Raw genomic sequence first — 22,655 nt, 5'->3', positions numbered from 1 at the left:
TTAGGGGTTATGTAGTACGTTAGGTCTTACACAAGAGTTAGACTATTTTTTATGAGCTTAGAGTAAAGTCCGTTTGATTACGAAAGGGTCAATCTAGGTACTTAGTTTATCTAAATCTCATGATTACCATATTGCTGATAAAGATGGTTTTTTCTTTCACAGAACTCTTGTTTTTCAAAATCATCGGATGACTCCGATGTCTTTCCCAAACCTGAACTGGCTTCATTTCTTCCCTTGCCGAAAAAAAAATCGTGATATTCTCTTAACTATGTATATTCACCGTTACAAAAAATTTTTTACTTGTCGCCAAAACATGTTAGTGTCTGTTTTGAACATCAACTTAAACAGTACGATTCCCAAAAAGGGTGACGATGACGAGATCCCTAGGTACAAGTGTAACTAGCATTTCCTCTTATTTACTCCATTAAATGAACTTAATGGTAGCAATAAACAATTTAGAGCCACGAAATTGTCGATTTTGTTCTAGTAATGGTTGACATTGTGTTTGTAACAAAGTTCACGGATATAAAGAGTTTTTTGCACTTCGTAGGTACACGTGATGACGTCATTGTTTGTTTTGTAGGTAGGTAACTTAGGTTTCTATGAAATCCACGGCTTTACGTCATGGTTGGTAGTCATAAATATTGTAAATTGTAACGCGTGCATGGCAGTGCGCTTTCCAAGGTTCGCGAAAACTTAAAAAACCATGATGTCCTTTTAGAAGGACCTACCTAAAAAGATTTTGATTGTGACCTCAATTAAATTCGCTAATGTTCCATAAAAGCTTTAAATGAGCCACAATTGTACATAGAGCCAGACTTAAAAATCTTATACTCTTACAAAAATCACCTATGTAAAGTATTAACTCCACACAATACTTCTCCTTAGCAGAAATAGACCCAGGACTTTTAAAATACACCCGCCGACGTCACATCAACATCTGATGACGAGCCAGCAAACCAGGAAAACCGCGAATACGTTATAAACAGGGTTTATCTAGAACAATTACCTACTACATATCCAGAGCATCATGACCCTCTGCAACAAAGAAAAGGTATTTAAAGTAGGAGGACATACAGGTCAAACTTTTCGCCTACCGACAAGAAGATCCAACTTATACATCAAAATGATACAATCCTAGCCTTGAATTTTAGCCTAGGTCCAATCAAACCTGCATTTTAAACCAGACACTATCACACATATGCTAATTGCACTTTGATTAGCTACCTAATGTTGTGAGAAAACTTGAAAGGAGTAGTCTCTTCTTTATAATACTGTGACATAAATGTTATTGCACTAGCAGTTTCCTGCGGTTCCACTCGCATCCTAAGGAAACTACTTCTTGCACTCGAATAAGAAGCAGCATATGACCTTTTTCAGGCTTTTTACCAAAATCAAAAGTCATTTATTCAAAGTAGGCTGAAAATCAGCACTTTTCGAACGTCAATACAAAAGACAGCCCCCAAAACGCCCTCCCTTCACCACTTCCTATGTGTTTTTGCTGGGAAGAAGAAGTACCCTCTATGTAAGCACTTTCATATAAATGGAGTCTATAGTTTTGGAAATTGTTTTCTGTTCGTGAAAACCTAACAGATAGACAGTTACTTTCGCATTTATAATGTTAGCAAGATAGACAGGATTTAGCATTAAAACTCTGTATGACCGATTTGATCTTGAAAAATCCTTAGCCTTCTCTAACGATGTTATCTCAAACGTTTTAAAGTTTTTAACTTTGAACTTGTAATATGAACTTGTTTTATAAACATGTTAAATTGAGGTAAAGACATTATATTATTACGCGCGAGTTCTCACGTAAGCAGCCGTAATAAATAACAAGTGTGCTGGATGCAACTTGTTATTGAGTCGTGGTGGCCTAGTGGGTAAAGGACCAACCTCAAGTACGAGGGCGCGGGTTCGATCCCAGGTCAGGCAAGTACCAATGCAACTTTTCTAAGTTTGTATGTACTTTCTAAGTATATCTTAGACACCATTGGCTGTGTTTCGGATGGCACGTTAAACTGTAGGTCCCGGCTGTCATTGAACATCCTTGGCAGTCGTTACGGGTAGTCAGAAGCCAGTAAGTCTGACACCAGTCTAACCAAGGGGTATCGGGTTGCCCGGGATACTGGGTTGAGGAGGTCAGATAGGCAGTCGCTTCTTGTAAAGCACTGGTACTCAGCTGAATCCGGTTACTGGAAGCCGACCCCAACATGATTGGGAAAAGGCTCGGAGGATGATGTGCTGGATGCAACTTATAGCATTGTAATTGATATATTTTCGTATAATTCACGCCAATTATATCAAGAAGATCGGAAAATAACGTAAACCCGCAATTTCATTCATTTTAATATTATAATGAATTTAAATTAATCAAAATATAAAACTTCTTAACATTTACAAATAATAATATTTTGTGGAGTTTTTCAAAGTTGACCGGGGCCCACGACTGCTATTTTTATTTAATAAGCTAATTAATGACTGTAGAAGTTCCTGTTTCATTTGTGTCTGCGTCTTTTAGATACAATAATGTGCATATTTATTTATTTTAAAAATTAGTCATTATTTCAAAACCACTCTAACATCAGTTAAGGAAGGTTGATGAAGAACTTAGCTCTGTTTTTACTACTTTTATATTATTTCTATTTCCATTAGACATTTTCCACTATATTGATACTGGTGTTTGCTTGTGAATGGACAAACAATTCTGTTGAATCTTTACTTTGTTCAGACATAGTTTAAACAGAATTATATGTATGTTACAAATTAGAAATTGTGAGGATAGGTGGTGCTTTCATAATCAAACCTGCGTCACTGTCTCCCTATGCATTTTTGGCAGTCGTTACGGGAAGTTAACAGCCAGAAAGCCTGACAGCCAGTCTTACTAAGAGCTATCGGATTGGCTGGCAACGTGGTGGTTGAGCAGGTCAGATAGGCAGTTCAAATTACTGGTTATCTGTAGCTTCCTGTTAGACTGGAATCTGACTACAACATAGTTAGGAAAAGGCTAGGCAAATGATGAAATCCAGATCAACATTTTGTCAAGACAATTACTTAGTTTCTAGATAAAGATTGCATTAATAAATGACTATTAGATAAACTCAAATAACACGACATACGCACGTACGTACAATAGTTCAAGGTTAGTTTACGTTATTTGTTTTTGCAAATGCCCAATTTTACGAGGAAAAAAAATTAACAATAGCTTAGGAGGACAGATATGTAATTAACTAGTTCTGCCCCGCGATTTTTTTCTGTTCCCGTCCCGTCCGTCAGAGTGCGTCATATCCTCTGTCTATGCTTCATTTTCTTTTGGTGTTCCTTCTTTGTTTTTCTGTAACTCTTAGATGCTAAAAAAGACTTTGAATGATCTAAAATTTTGTAAAGAAGTACCTAACATCTCTTGTACTCATCTTTGTCCCCAGCACCTTAGGACCGTACCATGATAATAAATCAGACCCTAAAAATAAAATAGTACTACGCCCTCCGATAAAAAACGAAAAGTAGGACATTGTCAATTCAGATATTAATGAAAAAGATTTTTTTTCACAACTCTATATTACATTATGACTAGTTCCAGATTGAAAATTTAACAGTTCTATTCTATAACGAGCTCCTTGATGGGCACTTTGTCGAAGAGCTTGGTGGACTCGCTGACGATCTTGGAGACGATGGCTTTTACGATAGGGGGCGCCACCTCGTGGAAGATGTCGCGCCAGTTGCTGTTCGCGAAGTTGTGGACTGCATCAGCTAGGAGGAAAGAGAATTGGATGATAAAGAAAATAACGAATAAAAAGTTAATTCATTTAAGGATTTCCACATGAAAGTTGACAACTCGAGTGGAGTTTACCGAGTCTATGACGCAATATATTTCTCTAAGGATTAACTGATTAAAGTGTAATTAGTTATTTATGGTATTGTTTAAGATGATGCCATAAACAGAATAACGTTCAGAAGGACAGAATGACTTCAAATAGACGGCAGCTGTTTTTCTAGATTATTTCCTCTTTCTCTCTATAACTGACAGAGTTTTCACACTGTTCCAAAATCATAGAAAAAATATCCAAGTCTACACTTACAAAGCTCCTGATTTCCATTGAACAGGTTCTTGAACCTGAAGTGGACTCCCTTCTCGACCTCAGAGGTGTGCTTCCAGCTCTCCACTACCCAGTACTGGTCTCCGTCCCTGGTCTTCTGACCAATGTGGAACTGGATCTTCACTACGATGTCACCTGGAAGATAGCAGAGTGGATGAGAACTTTTAATCTAAAAAAATGAGTTGCCATTTTGATGGTGTTATAAGCTTTACGAATCTGTAACCTTTGGCAAAAGGGGCTGTGCAGCCTATAAATTAATCTCGTTAAATTTTCTTTGTGGTCACCTAAATCCCTAACTGATTCGAATGTTCTAACTAAAATTTTTAAGTTTAATTTACTAATATTAGATTCATGTCTATTCCAATGTCTATCTCTATGTTCTTTATGTTTTTCATGGTTTTCCATTATTTCTCTTGGTATTGCAAAAAAATACACATTGTTATGCTATGCTCACGGATCTTGATGGCGTATCTGCCGTCTCCGTTGATGGGCATGATGAGCAGCTTGCCGCCGAGGGTGTAGTCGCCGACCATCGTCACCGAACACTTCAGGTCCAAGTTCGTTAGGGGGCCGTGTCGTCTGCGAAGGCAAAATGGGAAATATATCTCAAATAATGTAATTTGGTTTGTACATGCCTACGTGCTATTTGTCAGTATGTGTTCGTAATATAAACAATTATAGATCTAATACATTTTAGGTACTTAAAGCCAGTTATTGGCGATATTTTTTTTTTATGTAGAATAAGTTTCCACCTCATCTCAACTATAAGGAAAAGTATCACGATGTTCAATACTGTTTCGGTAATTAAACCCATTAACAACCAATAAGTCACGAGTCTATTTTTAAACCCTATCCTAAGAAAATAACGCTTTAATTGGTTTTAAATGTACACATTAAGACATCGTTATTGAAATAATATAAAATTATCTAGAAGTAAGAAATAGGAGGCATCTCGAATTACACCATTATTTCAGACGTACGAAATTGATATTAATTATGCCTAGTTATAGACACACGCAAGGATATTCGCGAAAATAATATGACATGATAGGCTACGTAATTAGAAGTCTTTATCAAGTATTTTTGACAAAGCAAAAAATACAAAAATATAAGTAGACAATTGGCGTAATACCGTGACTTGCAGGGTCGGAAAACCTAGCCTAGACATTGAGATGACTAAGTAAGTAATAGCCAGTTTCCAAATAAGGATCTATCCAATTAGTTACATCCTATGTTAGTGGGAAAATCATCAAACTGCCTTCTAGGAATGGGTAGAACATATCTATACACTCTGTCTGTTAGCTGTCTCCGAAATAATTCTTCGTAATGAATTGAGTTATTATCCCACGTATAAAAAAATATATCAATCAAATCTCGCATTCGCTTTTCTAATATTAAACAAAAGATCCCGACTAATTGAGAACCTCCTCCTTTTTGGGAAGTCGGTTGAAAATTAGGATAAACTCTCATTACAAATTTTTCTAAAGCTTTGTATCAGCAAAAACATGGTTTCAACCACGGACCACTTGAACTAATACTCACTTCAGCATCAGAACCTTGCAATGCTTCAAGCCAGTCACCGACGTGTTCCTAAAGTCCATCAGCAGTCCAGCTTGCATGGTCTTCACGCGATCCACATGCATGGGGTCCAGGGTCGCGATGCCCATGCTGGGTATACCGGCTGCGAGGATCGGGACTGCCTCCTGTGCTGATGCCTTCAGACAGGGTAGGTCTTCTTCACGGCATGGTGTGATGAAGGAGCCTGGAAGTAATAAGTGATTTGAATAATTGTGTTGCTCTTTTCTAGGTTGGACAGATGCAGACAAGTTAATCCGAAGGATGTAAATGTTTTACCTATACCAACGTTAACCTATTTGATATAACTACATATATTACACAGCTAATAGATAGATTTGCTAAAAAAGGCCTTTCATTTTTTTCAATGGAAAATCATCAAATGACCCCTCTCGCTGTGGGTGCTCTCGTGTCTCTCTCGAGACTCTTAGTGACTAAAACCCGTTATGTTCCTTTTTAAGCCCTTTATGTACCAGGGCTGCGGTAACTCTTTCGAACAATTTCGCAGGTTTCACTTAGGCCTTATGAAAATGTTTAGTAGCCCATTCCAGGTAGTAATTTAGGTACCTACTGTTGCTTTGTGTGAAGCAGCGTTCAGTGACCCAAAGGTACAAAGTTCCATTATTTCCGAGGCGTGTCTTTGCGTAGTTTGTCATAATAACAGACAGGCTTTTTTTTATTTTAGACCAAGCATCATAATAATTTCTTAAGAAATACCTAAGTAGTGATTGTTCTATTTTTTCTTGCCTTATTAACTGTGTATATAATTTGTTTAATAAATAATAGTTATGGAAAATATTTATCTGAAAATACATACAAATACCGTTGGATTGACTGATTGGTTTATGACTCATTATTTTGATGGAAAAGTTAATCTTTACTAATATTTTTTGTATGAATGTATTTGTTCATTTGTTTTGTTGTCTGTTGTTTGAAAAATATATTTCACTGTTGGGAAGCTAGACTATCCAAGCGTGACAGGCTATATTTTACCCGGGTACAGCCAGTTAATAACTACACAACGAAGTAGAACGTGGAATTGCACACTGCATCAAGTATAAACTTTGAAAATACAACGATACATCGTAAGTAAGTAATGTCAACAAAACACTACAAATGCTGACACTGAATTAAGTTGTTTGTGCAAGGTCTTTGGTGCAATTGCAATGTTGTTTGATTACTTTAACAAACTAAATTGAAGTTAACTTTATCTTTAAAAATGCACACGCGATATGCATTTTTTGAAACATTTAATGAAATTCCTAAATGGGCATAGTTTCGATTAACAAACTGAACATAATTACAGAAAATAATACCAATCGCAGTTTTAGCAACCTCCTACAAAGACAAGCAAATTTTCCATAGAATTCACATCACACCACAATTCATTCTCTTCATATCTCTCTCATACTCTACATTGTCAAATCTTCTTTCCTCCCAAATATTACTCATAAACTTGTAAGACCAGCTCAAAACACACAAAGAACATAACCAGTAGAGGTAATATAGATATAATACATAATAACCCAGTTTACATAACATTGGTACATAAAGTGGGCCACGGTCAGCCGGAGCTGTGTCGGTCAAAGCCAAGGCTGTGTTACGTGTGTACTGTAGCTACGGACTTACGTAATAGGTATGTATTTTAACTGCCTCGTTGGTCTAGCTGTCGCGAGTGCGGCTGCTGAGCACGAGGTCTCGGGTTCGATTCCCGAGTCGGGCCGAAATCGCTTTGTGGGTTTTAGAAGACTTTCACAAAGCAGCCCGGAGCCTGGAAGTTGGTGTTTAATACTCCCGTGCATCGGAGAGCACGTAAATGTCGGTCCTGCGCCTGATCTCTCTCCGGTCGTGTCGGATTACCGTCCCATCGGGCTATGAGAGTTAAGGAATAGTGAGTGCACCTGTGTCTGCGCAAATGCTCGTGCACTATAATAAGTCCTGCGTAGTTGGCTAATCTCCTTACGTGAGAACAGCCGTCGTAGCCGATAATCGGCTAGGACGACATCATCATGTATTGTAAGTCTAGACGATGATATGTTTCCTATTCAGTAGGGTGAACTTGATCTATCTATTTATACCATAAAAATTCAAACAGTTGATCTATCTCCTAATATTATAAAGCTGAAGACTTTGTTTGTTTGGTGGAACGCAGTTATTTCAGGAAAAGACTGGACGGATTTGGAAAATGACTTCAGTGTTAGACAGCTCATTTATTTTTGGAAGGCAGTAAGCTGTAAGTAGTTCCCGTGTAGGGCGGGTGAAGCCGCTGGAGAAACATAGTGTCAATAGGTACAAGAGTAAAAGTAGTTTGTAGAAGTATTTTTAATTCGGAAATACCACTTCGTTATCATTTAAATGTTTTTAACAATTAACGTTTGTTTTCCTTAGTAGTTATCTAATTCTTTCGAATTCGATAGTAACACATTTTTAAACTAATTCATTCTGTAATTAAAGCCACATTTCTGATAAAAAATCTTAAAATGATGTGTATTAATATGGAAATAGCCAAATCATGGTGAGGCAAGCCGATTGTTATCTATTTATAAGTAAAAAATTAAAAACATTAATACAATGGATTTTGCAGAGATGGCTGAATTATTTATGTGAATTTTCGTTTTCATTGATTTAATAATTTTCGAATCCTTCCGACCTTAACAGTAATAGTAACGTATTTGTAAGGTCTCGATCAGCATGTACAGTTTCTCAAGCTAGTGCCCAAGTTTAACATAAACGACAACATAAACGTCAGTTTGCTATGAATTTTCACGTTCAATTGTCAAACTTAATAGTTTATGTTGGCGGTGAAAATGATAGGTAGATATCATAGATTGAAGTTGTTTTCAAACTGTTACTATTAAAGTTAAGTGTTGTTTGTAAATGTAAAACTGTTGAGCCTTGCTTGAAACAAACTAAGTATAGGCACAAGGCACTCAATAACATTTTTCTCTACCCGAAACATCAAACTCGGGACCCCACTTCTAACACACACACATCTATCCTACCATACTAATAGACTTACCACTACACTCAGCGACCCAGACAGCCACACAAACAATCACAAAACCGCCCTTCATTATTACACACGTCACTAATTCGAGGATGAAGGGTCAATGCGCAAGCGCAACGATGCACTCACAATATATACCACGGTCAGTGGGTAGCAACAAATGAAGTGCAACAATACAGGGACTACACTCTCCGCAAGGTTGGAGAAAGATCGAGCGGTTTGGAGATCCGCGGAGTCATTGGAAAACGTTTATCGTTTATCGATAGCAATGCTTTATCATCAAATTCTTGCGTGGCGTGTGTCTGTATGCGATGGACTAGGAGAGTACTCAAAAACCTTCAGTAGTTTTCATAATCATTTCATGTAGTCTAGCTATGATGGATTGGGCCAATACTCAACCTTAGTATAGTAGCTACAAACGTTTAAATATTTTATAAAAATGACCCTTGGTTCCTGAGCAAACAAAGCTACACTTACAACTTTTTTTTCGCAAGGTGGAAAATCAGAAAAAAAAAAACTATTGCTGTGGTGGAGAGGAAAAAAATCTCAGATTGAAATGGTTCCGCATTGTTATCTAGCCCAATATTAGTCTGTCTGACCTAGTGAACTGAATCACCAATCATCTGAAACAGCCTTCAGCACCAGTACAAAAAAAATGGATAAGTAATACAGATCAGAGTAAGATTAAATTATTAATTCAGCAATAACATTCAATAATCGTTAAAAACATGTTATACAGAACCCAGGAAACTTAAAAAAGCCTTATAGTCAACTTGTGAGTATGACGTCACTGCGGTCTAACTAAACGAGTAAGTAATTAGTAAAAACAGCAATTAATGTCCGCGTCATCAAAAGTGTATAATTGTATAAACAAACATTAGGTCTAACGTGTCATTTTGTCTAGATATCTTTAGATCTAGATAGCGTACGTGATAGGTCAGTTCTGAATGTCAGACAGATTTATTACTTTTTTGGATTTTAGTCCACATTTTTATTTTTAGTTTTGTAAAGAGCAAAAATTAAAAATGTGAAGTATGGTGATTCAGCGTTTTTTTTAAGTTATGTATTATTATTTGGTTTGCATCCTAAAGTAAATCAAAACGATGGAACTGATTAGAACTACACTATCCTCCCTATGACATAGACTATAAAATATTTCGGTAGTAGTCGGGAAGTAGTCTTAACGGGACGGCGGAAACAGCTAGCTTTTTAAAGAGGAGAGGAAGAGGGTTCCACTTCCGACCTCAAATCCTCAGAAATATTTAAGGGTCAGATAACCTTTATGTACACAAAATTTTGTGTAAATATATAAACCTACAATAATATCATCACAATAAAGCATTAAAAACAAACAAAGGCTTTCACGAAGTGTGCGTGACGACAGTTTTCACCTCACACCTCCAGGAAATGACGAGCTTAAAGCCTTAAAAAGAGGTTATAATTCGTGAGAGTAATCTGCGCCTGCGCCGCGGAATTATCATGTTAAAGGGTAAAGATGGCTTCCTGGTTCACTGGGCATGACCTGTGATATCCTGAAGATAAATTGAAAAAGTGTTTAAGAGGAAATTGTTTTATGCAATCTTTTGTGTATCCTAATCCATAATGTTTGGAGGAATTTAAGCACAAGCGTTACATCCCTCATAGGATAGAGAAGGAACAGTATGTTGTGTTCTATATGTATACTTATGCAGTGCTGATATGATAGTTACATTGTTTACTGCTAAATTGCCAAGAGTTAAAAACTAATTATAAACTACTCTTTAATTTGAACGTTGTGCGCACCTGTAATTAACATATTTACGCAGGACTTATTACAATTGTAAACTTGAAAGTATTTGTAAATAAGTTGTTGGTGTGCCTAAATAAATAAATAAATAAATAAACTAGGGCTAATATGCAAAATGCGAATAGCAGGGTTTCCAAGTAATTGCTGGTATGAATATATAAAATAGCAAGAGTTTCTATAATAAATTCATTACAACCTACATAAAGGAACCTCAAACCATTTCCATAGCAATGGAAGCTGGTTTTCCTTGTGAATATTACTTTGTTTTGTTTTTGGAATTATCCTGATGTTGCATATTTTGTTAATCTTATCATGGTTTCCTTAACCTACCTTAACCTTCACAGAAAATGAGGTGAAATGGAAAAGCCCATAGGTTGTAAACTAGAACAAAACGTAAACAAAGTGTTCATCTTTTTTATCAAACGGCGACATATGGGAGGGTCTACAATTCTCAGATATTAAGTTTTTCAACCTTTTCAAATTGGTTTAGTACTTTCGGAGCCCGTTCAGTAGTATTAAATATAGATATAATAGATTAATAATAGATAACCCTTAACAGTAAATCTATATCATTACCCACTTACAGCCTTACTTATAAAATCTCTAATCACCTTCTAAGAAACATTTTAACTAATCACTACTTAAAGTTTTAAGTAGTGATTAAATGTTTGTTAAGACATGCTTAAGCAACGTTTATAAGTAAGAATTTTCTTAAACAGCCCTTAAGTATGACTTATATTTAATTCACGTTTATAATTAAGGCTGTTAATGATATAGATACATGATGCTGGTCTAGCTCTAATTTTGTTTTGCAGCTCACGATGGGAACATATTATCTTTATTTCGAAATTGTCAAAAGTGTAAGAATTACCTGCGGCAAAAATGGCATCTAGATGAAACCCGATTTTAATAGTCTTTGCCAAGAAACAGTAATCCATTGTGGGAACAACAAAGAAACTTCAAAAACGAGCTTTGATCACTATCTCTGTTCATATTTTCCTGTATGAGGCTAACGTTATGCATTGCAATGTAAGTTAGTACAGACTTGTAGGTAAATAAATAATAAATAGTACGTAAACCATACGTACAAAAATCTTCATGGCTTCTAGCTGTTTTACCGCCATCAACACTTGCATGTACTAAGGCAGCGGGGTAAAGTTAGTGTCCAATTTTCTAAGTTTTCCAATTCTTTTGATTGTGAGCGGAAAAATTGAGATCAACAAAAAAAATCTTACATTCTAACTTAAAAATCGAATTTCTGATACGACCCCAAATTTAACTTACTGCGCACGAGTCTATGTATGTGTCAGCTCCCTCTATGAGCAACTGTATGTATTTTTTAAGTAAATGTCAAAACTACAGCAGTTTTGTTGATCGTTACCGGCCGCAGCCTTCGCGTGGTATATTAATTTATGTACCGTCAGTTTCAGAGATGGCGTTGCTAACGTAACAAATATGATTATAATCAATTCATATAGATTCTTCATTTCTTCAGATTTTTTTTTTCTATGGTAGACTTTTAGCTACTAATTGCCATAAAATCTTCCAAAAACGAATGATTGTCTTGCCTTATCTATATATATAATTGCGCAATAAAATCCCATTTTATATAGGTTTAAAGAACTTTATTTCTCATAAGAACATGGTTCACTTAAATGAGATTAACAACATTAACTTATAACTAAATATACAGCGCTTAGCTTAACTATAGATAAACAGAGGGTACGACAGCAGTGAGGCAGATAGATGTTCATTAGAAATATTTTTAAGAATATTGGTTACGGATATGATTTCTTAGTAGTTTTCTGTATTTGTATAATTTTGTGCACGTTTTAATATCGTTAGGCAGGCTATTGTACAGTTTTACTCCATCATAAAGTATATTTTTCTTACCATATCCTAGTGAAAAGTTACACTACCATCTCAGTTATTCATCTCAGATTAATCGGATGAAATTACCTCTGTAATAACAGTCAGCATTTAACTACTAATTAGTTACAATTAATCAGTGGCCGCCATTACAGGTGTAAAGGTTACTCTTAAATAATCTCTTCTTGTTGTCAACGACTGTAATTGTAAGTTCGTAAGATTTAGATGGTAAGACTAATTTTTTATACAAAGGTGGATGTGTTATTTATACATCCGTAAATAATAATTGTGAGACCAAAACAATTTAGTACCGTGCTGCACGTAGCACGGTACTAAATTGTAAATTAATTAATAAATTGTAAATGTTTTGGTTATTCTCATTTTGATAAATGCGAACGTAACTCTGTCTGTCCATCCAGTCTTCAGTGCATCTACAGATAGTCTAAAGCCTTAGGAAGGACATAAGCTAACTTATATGGATACTGAAATAGTTCCTACAGGACAAGTGGGCTGGCGGAAGCCAGTATATACTTTTAGATTATGCAACCTTTGAAAAGTTTTGAGAGAGATCTATCAATCAAACTGACCTTACTTAAATGTTAATACCCACAGCAGTTAATGAGAAAATTGGTACATAATTTGTTTACTATTCATTATTAACATTGAAGTCTGGTATACGTGACTTAGAAGACGTAGGTATCTAATCTAATTACGATACATCATACTGCGCCTTCACTATCAACGAATCCAATCGAAGCTTAAGTTATCTACGTACGTATACACTTGTATGTATATCTACGTATACATACGTTTTTCTTCATTATATACGTAGGTAACTTTGTTAGGGAAGGTCCTTCCTAAGAAGTTCGGGAAAACGATGTTGTTGTCCTTAAAAATGAAAGTTAAACGAGTAGAAGGAATTAGAAGTTCGTATTACCTAGGTTTACCCAATATAACTAGTAAAAAATAACTAGTTTAGTGTAACGATCAATAAATTACTGAATTGTCATAAAATAACCAGGTTTATGGTCGAATGGGTCAAGATTTTTTGTTCTTAAAGTTATTTTCGTAAAAAACGATAGGCATAGGTGGTAAATATAAGTGGGTTTTTGCAAACCAGTTACTACCTACATTATTGGTAAACCAGTGGAAAAAGTCGTTGGTTATTTTTATCTCTGGTTAAATTTCGGTTAGAAACAGTAATAAATATTGAACTTTTAATTAGCTCCTTCAAAAGAAATGAAGAGATGTTGTTTCTCTCACTTGGGCATAACATTCTTTTGAACGAAATCTTTTTTTTTATCTTCTGATTTATTACCTAATTAAAATATTTTAGAAGGCATAGTAATTTAATGGCCTTAAAATTATATAATACATTGACCTTGACGAAGAAATATCATATTTTTATGCCTTCCCATAGCTTTGTAAAATGTATTTCTAGCTACACTATAATAGAGCACAAAGGAACAATGAATACGAAATATTCTTAAAATCCTTAATTCATATGGCATTCCTTTTTTTAATTAGTCAAAAGATAACTAGATATTTTTGCTCTGTTTTAAAGAAAGATTTTAATTAAATTGCCACCGGTAACGTTTTATTATCTTTTGTGCATGGTAACAAACATGATTAGAATCATCATCGACCATCAATTACGTTCGATGAGTACCAACAAAGTATGTTGCGGTAAAAAATTACAATGGAGACTTGAACTGAATAACTTGAATCTATTTTATTTTTTCAATGTATCAAAGTTGTACCATCAGTTAAAAGTGAAAACCTTAATTCTTGGCAATAGAATTCCACTAACGTAACAGGTGAATCATTTACCAGCCCTAACCGCAAAAAAACTGCTACAAATTCAGAACAAACATCAGCTAGGCGCCAATATTCCGAGAAATTACACAATTTATAATCAAAACAGGCTTATAAACTTATTACTTAGAAAACGTTACCAACTGGAGACGCTTTTGATTGCCTTCCTCTGAATCAGAATATTTTATCAGTCGTTTAGGTAAAATTTTTGCTCAAAGGCGTAAAAACATTAAAAACACACTAAATATATCAAAATAGTCAGTTTTATAAATGTCAATTAGCAACAAGTCAAAATCAGTTTCACGTCAAGCACTGGGTTCTCACAATAGTGTAGAACTAAAAAAAAACTTTTTTACAAAAAAATTAAACCGACTTCCCAAAACACTAAAAAGCAAAAAAAAAAACTATTTTTAGGTGCATCGGCCTAGAAGTCGGTGTCTAATGGATGTTACTAAGTTAATTTTGCCACCGACTTCTAGGCCGATGCACCTAAAAATAGTTTTTTTTTTTGCTTTTTAGTGTTTTGGGAAGTCGGTTTAATTTTTTTGTAAAAAAGTTTTTTATTTAAAGCTTTTCAGTGATACGAATAGTTGTCACTATCCATACAAGTGAGAAGTTCTCATCAATACAAAGAATATAAGTCCAAATACGAGGTATTTTACATATTCAGTTGTCGAGTTCCCTCGACTTACTTTCTCTGGTCTCCATCATCAGGTCAGCTCCAAACCTTCACTGTTGCAAAGGTCTTGTCAATACAAATAATTTAAGCCCAAACACGAGGTAGTTTACATATTCAGTTGTCGAGTTCCCTCGACCCTCTCTGGTTTCCATCATCAGATCAGCTCCAAATCTTCACAGTTGAATAGTGCTTTTAGGCGTACACCTGAGTGTCAAGTTTTTACCCTATGTATGCCTACAACTTTCGAAGGTTGCCCTCGATTTCTCAGGGTTTCCATCATCAGATCCTGACCTGATGACTATGGGACCAACTGGCAGCTATTCCGAGTCGAACAAAAAAAGAATCACGTAAATCGGTCTATAAACCTCGGAGTAATCGATGTACATACATAGAAAAAAAAAAAAAAAAAAAAAAACATACCGGCCGAATTGATAACCTCCTCCTTTTTGGGAAGTCGGTTAAAAAGGTGCAAGTTTGTAAACGTCGTTTCGATCATTACGATTGATCGAAAGAAAATTATGAATGAGCTATCACTATTTGCCGAGTTGCCTCCGCGAGTAAACTGGCAGACTTTTTCGCATGGAGATTTGCACTTTCGGCGATTCCAGGTGACTCAATGCTCTAAAGCTCACAATCCACAAATAGACTAAACCTTCTTCTTATTAACAAAGCTATCACGTGCTATAAACCTTTTGACGTCACTCATATGACGTAGACACTTTTATCTTTAACTACATATTAGTAATCGGGACAGGTTTGTAGGAAAATTATTGCATTAGTCGGCTTTTGTTTATTTGTAATGTGTCACGTAGGCAGTTGTGGTGGTAGGCAGGTATTTAGTTCACGCAGTTTATGTGTGCTTTCAGCTGTTTGGAAAAGAGAGATAGGTTGGCTGTTTTTTATTTACAATGAACAAATAAGATGACTTTTTCATGTAGCGTTTTGCTAAATATTATAAAAGCTAAAGTAACTCTGTCTATATGACAAAACAAAACCACTGAACCGATTTATATGATAGATATCTGTCTGAGGGAAGTAGTACCCTCGGGAAACGGGAAGAACCAGGACCAGGTAGAACAGTAGATAATAAATAAACTTTCAACTAAGATTTGTTTTGTTCTTTGAAGGATATAAACGGTAACAAGTACGTTGGTAAGGATATTAATTAAGCACAACCGATTAACGCATAATACACCAACAATGTGCATATATACATATGTAGGTATATTAAAGCTTTGTTACATTCAATGTCAAGATGAATGAGTCAACGTACTCGCTCGGGTCACTACTTTGACCTCACTTGTCGTGCATACATACATACATTCATACATACACATGATTATTGTTGTCTACAGGCTTTTACGGATAATGGATGTATTGATGATGCAGACACTTTTCGTAGAAACTGATCTTTAAAACACTTCCGTGATATTTTAACTGTAGTTAAGAAATGTTCCTTCGACATTAATTTGTATGAGAACGCGTTGATGTCTTTTCTTTTACAAAGGAAATGTGCTGTTTCGCGATATTTTATTTTGAATATGTTTAACATTATCTTTTGTATATGAAGATCAAAGGCACTGCTTAGGAGTTTCCAGGCATAATTTGAACTATAACGTTCTGATTGAAAAGTAAAGGTTTAAAAACAACAGTGGTTACTTATGTACTTTGTGTTAAAAAAATGAGTTCGCAAAACATACTTATCAATAATTTTATTTAATTATAGTAATACTAGCAGTTAGCCCTGTAGTAGGGCAGTAACTGAATACAGTAGAGGGCAGAAAGATCAGAGCAACTCGATATATAATAAGTCCTCATTATGTAGCAGACAATTAATATTAATAGACCTACTGCATACCATTTCTAGCTTTTGAAATACATAATCTAAATATGAACGTACTTACTTACTAAGAAGAAGTAGGCACTTAGGTATTTCTTCTATGAATTCTCACCTATTGACAAATTAACAAGAAACGTTCAAATTCAAAGAAATAGGTACCTATACATATTTACTTAGTGTTTTTTTTCAGTGGAAATGAGAGTATGAATGTGTCTGTTTGTCGATTATATAACTAAGTCAATATCTTGGGCTGTAAAACCCAAGTACCTACTTAACTTCATTAAGTAAACAGAACTATGCGATGGTTACGGTTTTTCCATATTCTTAGATTTTTTTCCAAGCACACCTTGTAATTACCTATTAAAAAAAACTACACCGTTTATGATGTCCTCCTAGCCGAGTATCGGCTACGGTGGCTGTTCTCATGTAAGGAGATTAGCCAACTGCGCAGGACATATTATAGTGCACAAGCATTTGCGCAGACACAGGTACACCGTTTACATATTATCTGTAAAGATTGAACAGAAAAAAAAAAATAACGAATCTATATGAAATATGGCATTAATAAATATTTACATAATGCAAGAAAAGCCATCTAAAACAGCTATGTAATTGTCAAAATAATTGTTGTTTATTCAAAATTTTAATTAGTGGAGAAATAGTAAACAGTCAATAAAGCAACATTTTGTCTTAATTTTAATGTAAACATCAACAACGATAGTCCAATGTCATGGACACATTTTGTCACCATAATTAACCAATAACTTCCTGATTGAATCACCGGTCACACTTAACAAGTAAGCAATATGATAATTGTATGGCGTCCACGACCGATTTCGGCCACGGCGGCTGTTCCCATTTATGGAGATCAGCCAGCTACGCAGGACATATTATAGTGCACAAGCATTTGCGCAGACACAGGTGCACTCACTATTCCTTAACTCTCATAGCCCGATGGGACGGCAATCCGACACGACCGGAGAGAGATCAGGCGCAGGACCGACATTTACGTGCTCTCCGATGCACGGGTGAATCAATCACCAACTTCCTTAAATGATAATTGTATTAATGTAGGAACAAGATGACACATATAAAGTAATACCTGGTAACTGAATGTAGGTCCAATGAGTACCAATCATCCCAGAGAGTGCAGCTGTGTCTGGGCAAATGCTCGTACACTATTAAGTCCTGCACAGCTGGCTGATCTCCGTGGAACCCAGAACAGTTGTCGAAACTAATCCTAATTAGGCACGGACTCCTTTTAAATCCATTTTAACACTTCCCAAAACCATGAATCTATTGAAATCATTAAGGTTCGGTAGATTTCTTTCTGGCTGCTACACTAACGAGGTTGACACGAGGTGTTTACATGTTTATAATGCGTAAAATAGACTACGTGACATAGGAAATGTAACATTCCCATTAAAGTTGAATCGTAACCGGTATCACTTAATTACATGAATCACAACGCATTACATGTTTTATATTATTTATTGAACAAATGTAAATAAAGATTAAAATCAACATGTTGCTCAGAAAAATTGCGTCCTAACTTTACAATATGTGAAATTTCCTTTAACAGTACCAAAAAATTACTCTTTGTAAAATAATTTTTGTATTCATCTTGCTATGCACATCCTTGGCAAACCCTCTGAATTGGAACCCAAGTTAGGCCGCGTTTCCATTGACGCAGAGCTGGGCGGAGAGGGGCGGAGAAGAGCGGTGAAAAGTGGTCAGTGTTTCCACTGAAGCGGAGCTGGGCGGAGAGGGGCGGAGAGGAGCGCAGCTGGGTGGAGAAGAGCGATGAAGATTTTGAATGCACCTAGTGACGTAACGAAGACAACTGACACACTGCAAGCGAGTCACGCACCGCCCCGCTCCGCACCGCTCCGTCCGTACCGCCCCGCTGTCCTCCGCTCTGCACCCCAATGCTCGCTGTCCTCCGCACTGCACCGCCTCGATGTATGAATATTCGCTCAGCTCTGCTCCACCCCGCTCGTACTGTTTCCATTGAAGCGGAGCGGAGATTTCAAGCATAGTCATTGGTCAATTTGTGCACCGCTAAGCTCCTCTCCGCCCCGCTCCGCGTCAATGAAAACGCGGCCATACAGGCTGGCCTAGTTGTCCGAGTGTCTGAAATAATTAAAGTCCTTTGAGTGCCCTTACATCGAGATTAACAATTAGCAGTTAATTGATCTGTCATCGATAATAGAGCTCAGGTGAACAAATCTGGTTATTAATGTGACGTTTTTCAGTTGAAATGTATTTTTTGGGTGTAAGTACTCATTTTATTTCCTTTTTTTGCATTCAACAATTCCCAATACTTCCGCAAATGGAGTTAAGGTTCAGTCGTACAATAATTACTAGTAGCAGAATATCATTTACTCACAATGTCATTTCACAAAATCTCCTTTTGCAAAATGATCTTATCCTAAAACAAGTATATCATCTTAAAATATACCTGTTATTTAACAGGTTATTAAACGTAAGCCATCAATAATCACCACGTACAACACCATTTACCATCAAATAGATCATAAATCACCAGATCACAAGCAGATGCGCCTGCGACCTTCAGGAGACTCCGACCTTCGCAGTGACTCCAAGCTTCAATCGCATACTAACAATACTAATATATTTACATAAATTGTTAAATGACAAGTAATTGTTATTCGTACGTTGCATTTAGTTGCACTTGCATTAAGTTTTGGTTACATAAAGGTGATTAAACTTAGAGCTATGCCTCATTAGGACGCCATGGCGACGTCGCCAGCGGCTCAAGTCTGGCTACTTCTGGCATCCAAATGTCGCCAAGTCGAGTGGCCATGGCGTCTCAACTGTCAATTGTTTACGTCGTCGCTGAAGAAATCGCACGCTGACTGGCGACCACACTGGCGACTGAGTGAGGGAAATGCACTGCACCATATACAATATAGTGGCAACCGTGGCATCGTCGCCAAGCTGCCAGAGTAGCCAGAAGCCACGTAGGAAACTGTAGCTCGTGGCCACGCTTCCAATTTGGCGACGTTGCCATACCGTCGCCATGTGAGTTAGGCACCATACGTTTCAATACTAATTACTTGGATACGTAGCCGGCGACGTCGCCATTGGCGTCCTAATGAGGCATAGCTCTTACCAATTGGTTGAAGGTTTGTGCTTTTGTAATGTAGTTAATTTTCATATTATAACTAACTTCCGCAGATAAAAGAATTTTAGTATAACTAGAAGTAATGACCTATTGTTTGAAGACCTACTCTATATATTTCTATTGCACTAGTAGATGTTTGACAAAAAATACCTTTAGCCATGAACCTTTAGGTAAGACTGTTGACAAAAATCTTTTTCACCAATCCACACATTTTAAAACAAGCTCCCAAAAAGAAGGAGGTTGTCAATTCGATCCTGTATTTTTTTTCTAGCATCCTCCTGAAGACCTTATTATTTGCCATAGATTACTTTTTAATATTATTTTTATTCTTGCTGTCTTCGTTCACAATAGACGCTACATACGCCATAACACAAGTTAATTAATAACTTACCATGGGGCTAACCGACCGTGTGTGAAAAAGAGGTCCCGACATTATGTCCCGACATTATACATTACTGTCCGCATAACGCAACAGCTGACCTCCAGCGCACAAGGAAACGAGTGCAACAGCACATTGTTATCTGTTATCAGCCGCAACATTACGCGGATGCTATAATTACAAGCATGGTGTAAATATCGCAACATCCTAAACTGTGGTGCTTGCAACAGAATCAATGAAATATTGCAAAAATATTGCTACTTCACTTCTCTAAAAAAGTTTTTTAAAGAAAGAAAATTGATTTAATTTTCCTCGCGGACTACAAAACGATCAAGAGTGTTGTAATAACTACACCTACAACATTAATCTATTAAAATATTTAATGAATGCTGTGTTTCTTGTGTGAAGACGTCAAATAAGAAGGTAAAGAAGAAGCAGACTACTGATCCATTTCCAAATTATAAATTGTGATAAGGGCAGTAATGATAATGATGAATTCATTCCTAGCAAATGAACCTGAGCAGCATATAACAAAACTGCATAAATTACATAAGTATTGTCAGAGCATTTGCTAAGTCCTCCGTTTGAACTATCACCGTTCTAGTTTCGAACTACCATCTATTCTTACACGACAAACATAGAAAGATCTCGTCACCATAATAGTTATAATTGAAAATCGTGTTAATAATCAAACAGACATCCTACACGTGCCAACTAATTAAAACAATTAGTTTCTTTACAATAACCAAGACAAATCACAAAAAACTTCATCACTTTTCTCTTACTTCTTACAAAGTAATTTCTTGTAGTAATTTCTGACTGAGACCATTCAATCGCAAATGTATGATATTATTATGTGCACGCGCATAGCTGGAAGTGCCTGATGAAGATTGATAAAAAGGATAATAAAGTATGATTGATTTGCGTAAAACATGATATGAAGTGTGAATGATGACAATTATTACATTCATGTATTTATATACCTGTTACCACGCTATTAAGTTGTTCGATCGTTGTATAAACAAGACCACATGTTTATCAGAGAGTATCTAAGAGAAATTTTAAAAATGATTTGTAAAAAATGTCTAATGAATGAGTTTTTCTTAGCGGTGTTTTGAAAAAGATTGCTATTCGTCTTCTTACAGAGAATTGAGCCCGAGATTGCTTACACAGCAGTCCGTTGGGTTATAAATAACGCTTAATTCTAAGAATGGGGGACATTTTGGGAAAGCGGCATTTTGGTACCAGGGGACATTTTAGGAAGTTGACATTCTGAGCCTCAACGCCATTTACAACCACTGCCCCAATCAGTGTAACATGACCCATTAGAAGTTACATACCATTGTTTATGCCCAGCATGTCAAGCCTTGTCAAGGAAATGGTGACACCATACACATTCATGGGTTACTCCACTATTACAATTATTGAAACCAAAGTTAAAAGTTCAAGGTCTCTGTTTGTTTACGAAGCATTTTGCTTGTTCAAACAAAACAAGGACAACACGGTTGTATAGCAAAGTTTTCCACTTTTAATTTTAACGTTTTCGAAATCAATGAGTTTGAGGTACTTGTTTTGTCATATGTAAGTGGAACCAGAAGTTCAATTCAATACAACTTGTGTATGAGTTAATACTTCTGAGATAAAAAGTCGTGGTGGCTAAATGGTCAAAGCACCTTCTAGATGAGAGGGGTTCGTGTCCAGATCATTCAAGGACAATATAACTTTTAGAAATGTTATATGTTTCTGAAAAAGGCTGAAGAAGATGCTTCTAAGGTATAAAAATTTGGGATTTATTCGTGATGCGAAATCTAAATAATTGCTAAAATGAGCCTTAAGTTTTAACTAGCAGTATCCAAGCCGTGATAGTCCTTCTGAAGTATTTCATTGATATAATATATGTTACTGAAGCGGTTTTACGAGTGCTTACTTAAATTCTGCAGCTTGTGCATAATTTAAGATTTATCCTAAAGTGATGAGTGATGGAATGTAAATGCCGTCCGGGAAAATTAGGATTATGCATATTGCATTGGATATCTATTGTAATAATTGGCTCGTTATTCATCATAGCTTACGAAGGCACTATTCATATAATATTCGCCAGTGTTAATAGCACCATTCACACCATTGTCTACCTCATGTATAGAACCTTTTCTTCTCCCTGGTGAACCCTAAAGAACTATGTACAAATGACTTATGAAGCAAACACAAACCTTCATAGTTAGAGTTGCGTAGGCTCACAAAAACATCAATTGCTTGGATCTGTCTACACATTGTCTGTGTGACAAACAAATCGACTGTGACAAATATCATCGAGCTCTGAATACCCCATTTTTTGTGCTAACTCGTGTTTGTGATGAGCGAAGCTGTGACAACACTTCATCTGTTTACATCAGTTTTTTATAAGGTTCTTGTAAAGCAGCTCTGTGGATATTTAATCGTTTCTAAGACTTCCCTTTACTTATG

The 22,655-nt window shown here is 36.1% G+C and overlaps 1 protein-coding gene across 1 annotated transcript; it reads right to left on the bottom strand.

Moving 5' to 3' along the window:
* Positions 1-3,504: 3,504 nt before the first annotated feature.
* LOC124633900 (protein takeout-like) lies at positions 3,505-8,775 on the bottom strand. Its single transcript, XM_047169270.1, has 5 exons — positions 8,689-8,775; positions 5,637-5,856; positions 4,549-4,673; positions 4,077-4,229; positions 3,505-3,747 (listed from the first exon to the last, which is right to left on the bottom strand). Exons 1-5 carry the CDS (start codon positions 8,741-8,743, stop codon positions 3,596-3,598), a joined length of 705 nt encoding a protein of 234 aa, XP_047025226.1. The 5' UTR covers positions 8,744-8,775; the 3' UTR covers positions 3,505-3,595.
* Positions 8,776-22,655: the final 13,880 nt, after the last annotated feature.

Source organism: Helicoverpa zea, chromosome 10 (genome assembly GCF_022581195.2).
Source record: "Helicoverpa zea isolate HzStark_Cry1AcR chromosome 10, ilHelZeax1.1, whole genome shotgun sequence".
In the NCBI taxonomy this organism is placed as follows: Eukaryota; Metazoa; Arthropoda; class Insecta; order Lepidoptera; family Noctuidae; genus Helicoverpa; species Helicoverpa zea.
The sequence above is the reverse complement of the archived record's forward strand: the minus strand, read 5'-3'. Positions and strand labels throughout refer to the sequence as shown.

What these genes read in the sequence shown, in the direction of transcription:
- LOC124633900 (XM_047169270.1), bottom strand. Translation starts at nt 8,743, where the DNA reads ATGAAGGGCGGTTTTGTGATTGTTTGTGTGGCTGTCTGGGTCGCTGAG. An exon ending in CTGGGTCGCTGAGTGTAGTG is followed by an intron (nt 5,857 to 8,688) that starts GTAAGTCTATTA and finishes TATTACTTCCAG; the next exon opens with GCTCCTTCATCACACCATGC. An exon ending in CAGATACGCCATCAAGATCC is followed by an intron (nt 4,230 to 4,548) that starts GTGAGCATAGCA and finishes GCTATCTTCCAG; the next exon opens with GTGACATCGTAGTGAAGATC.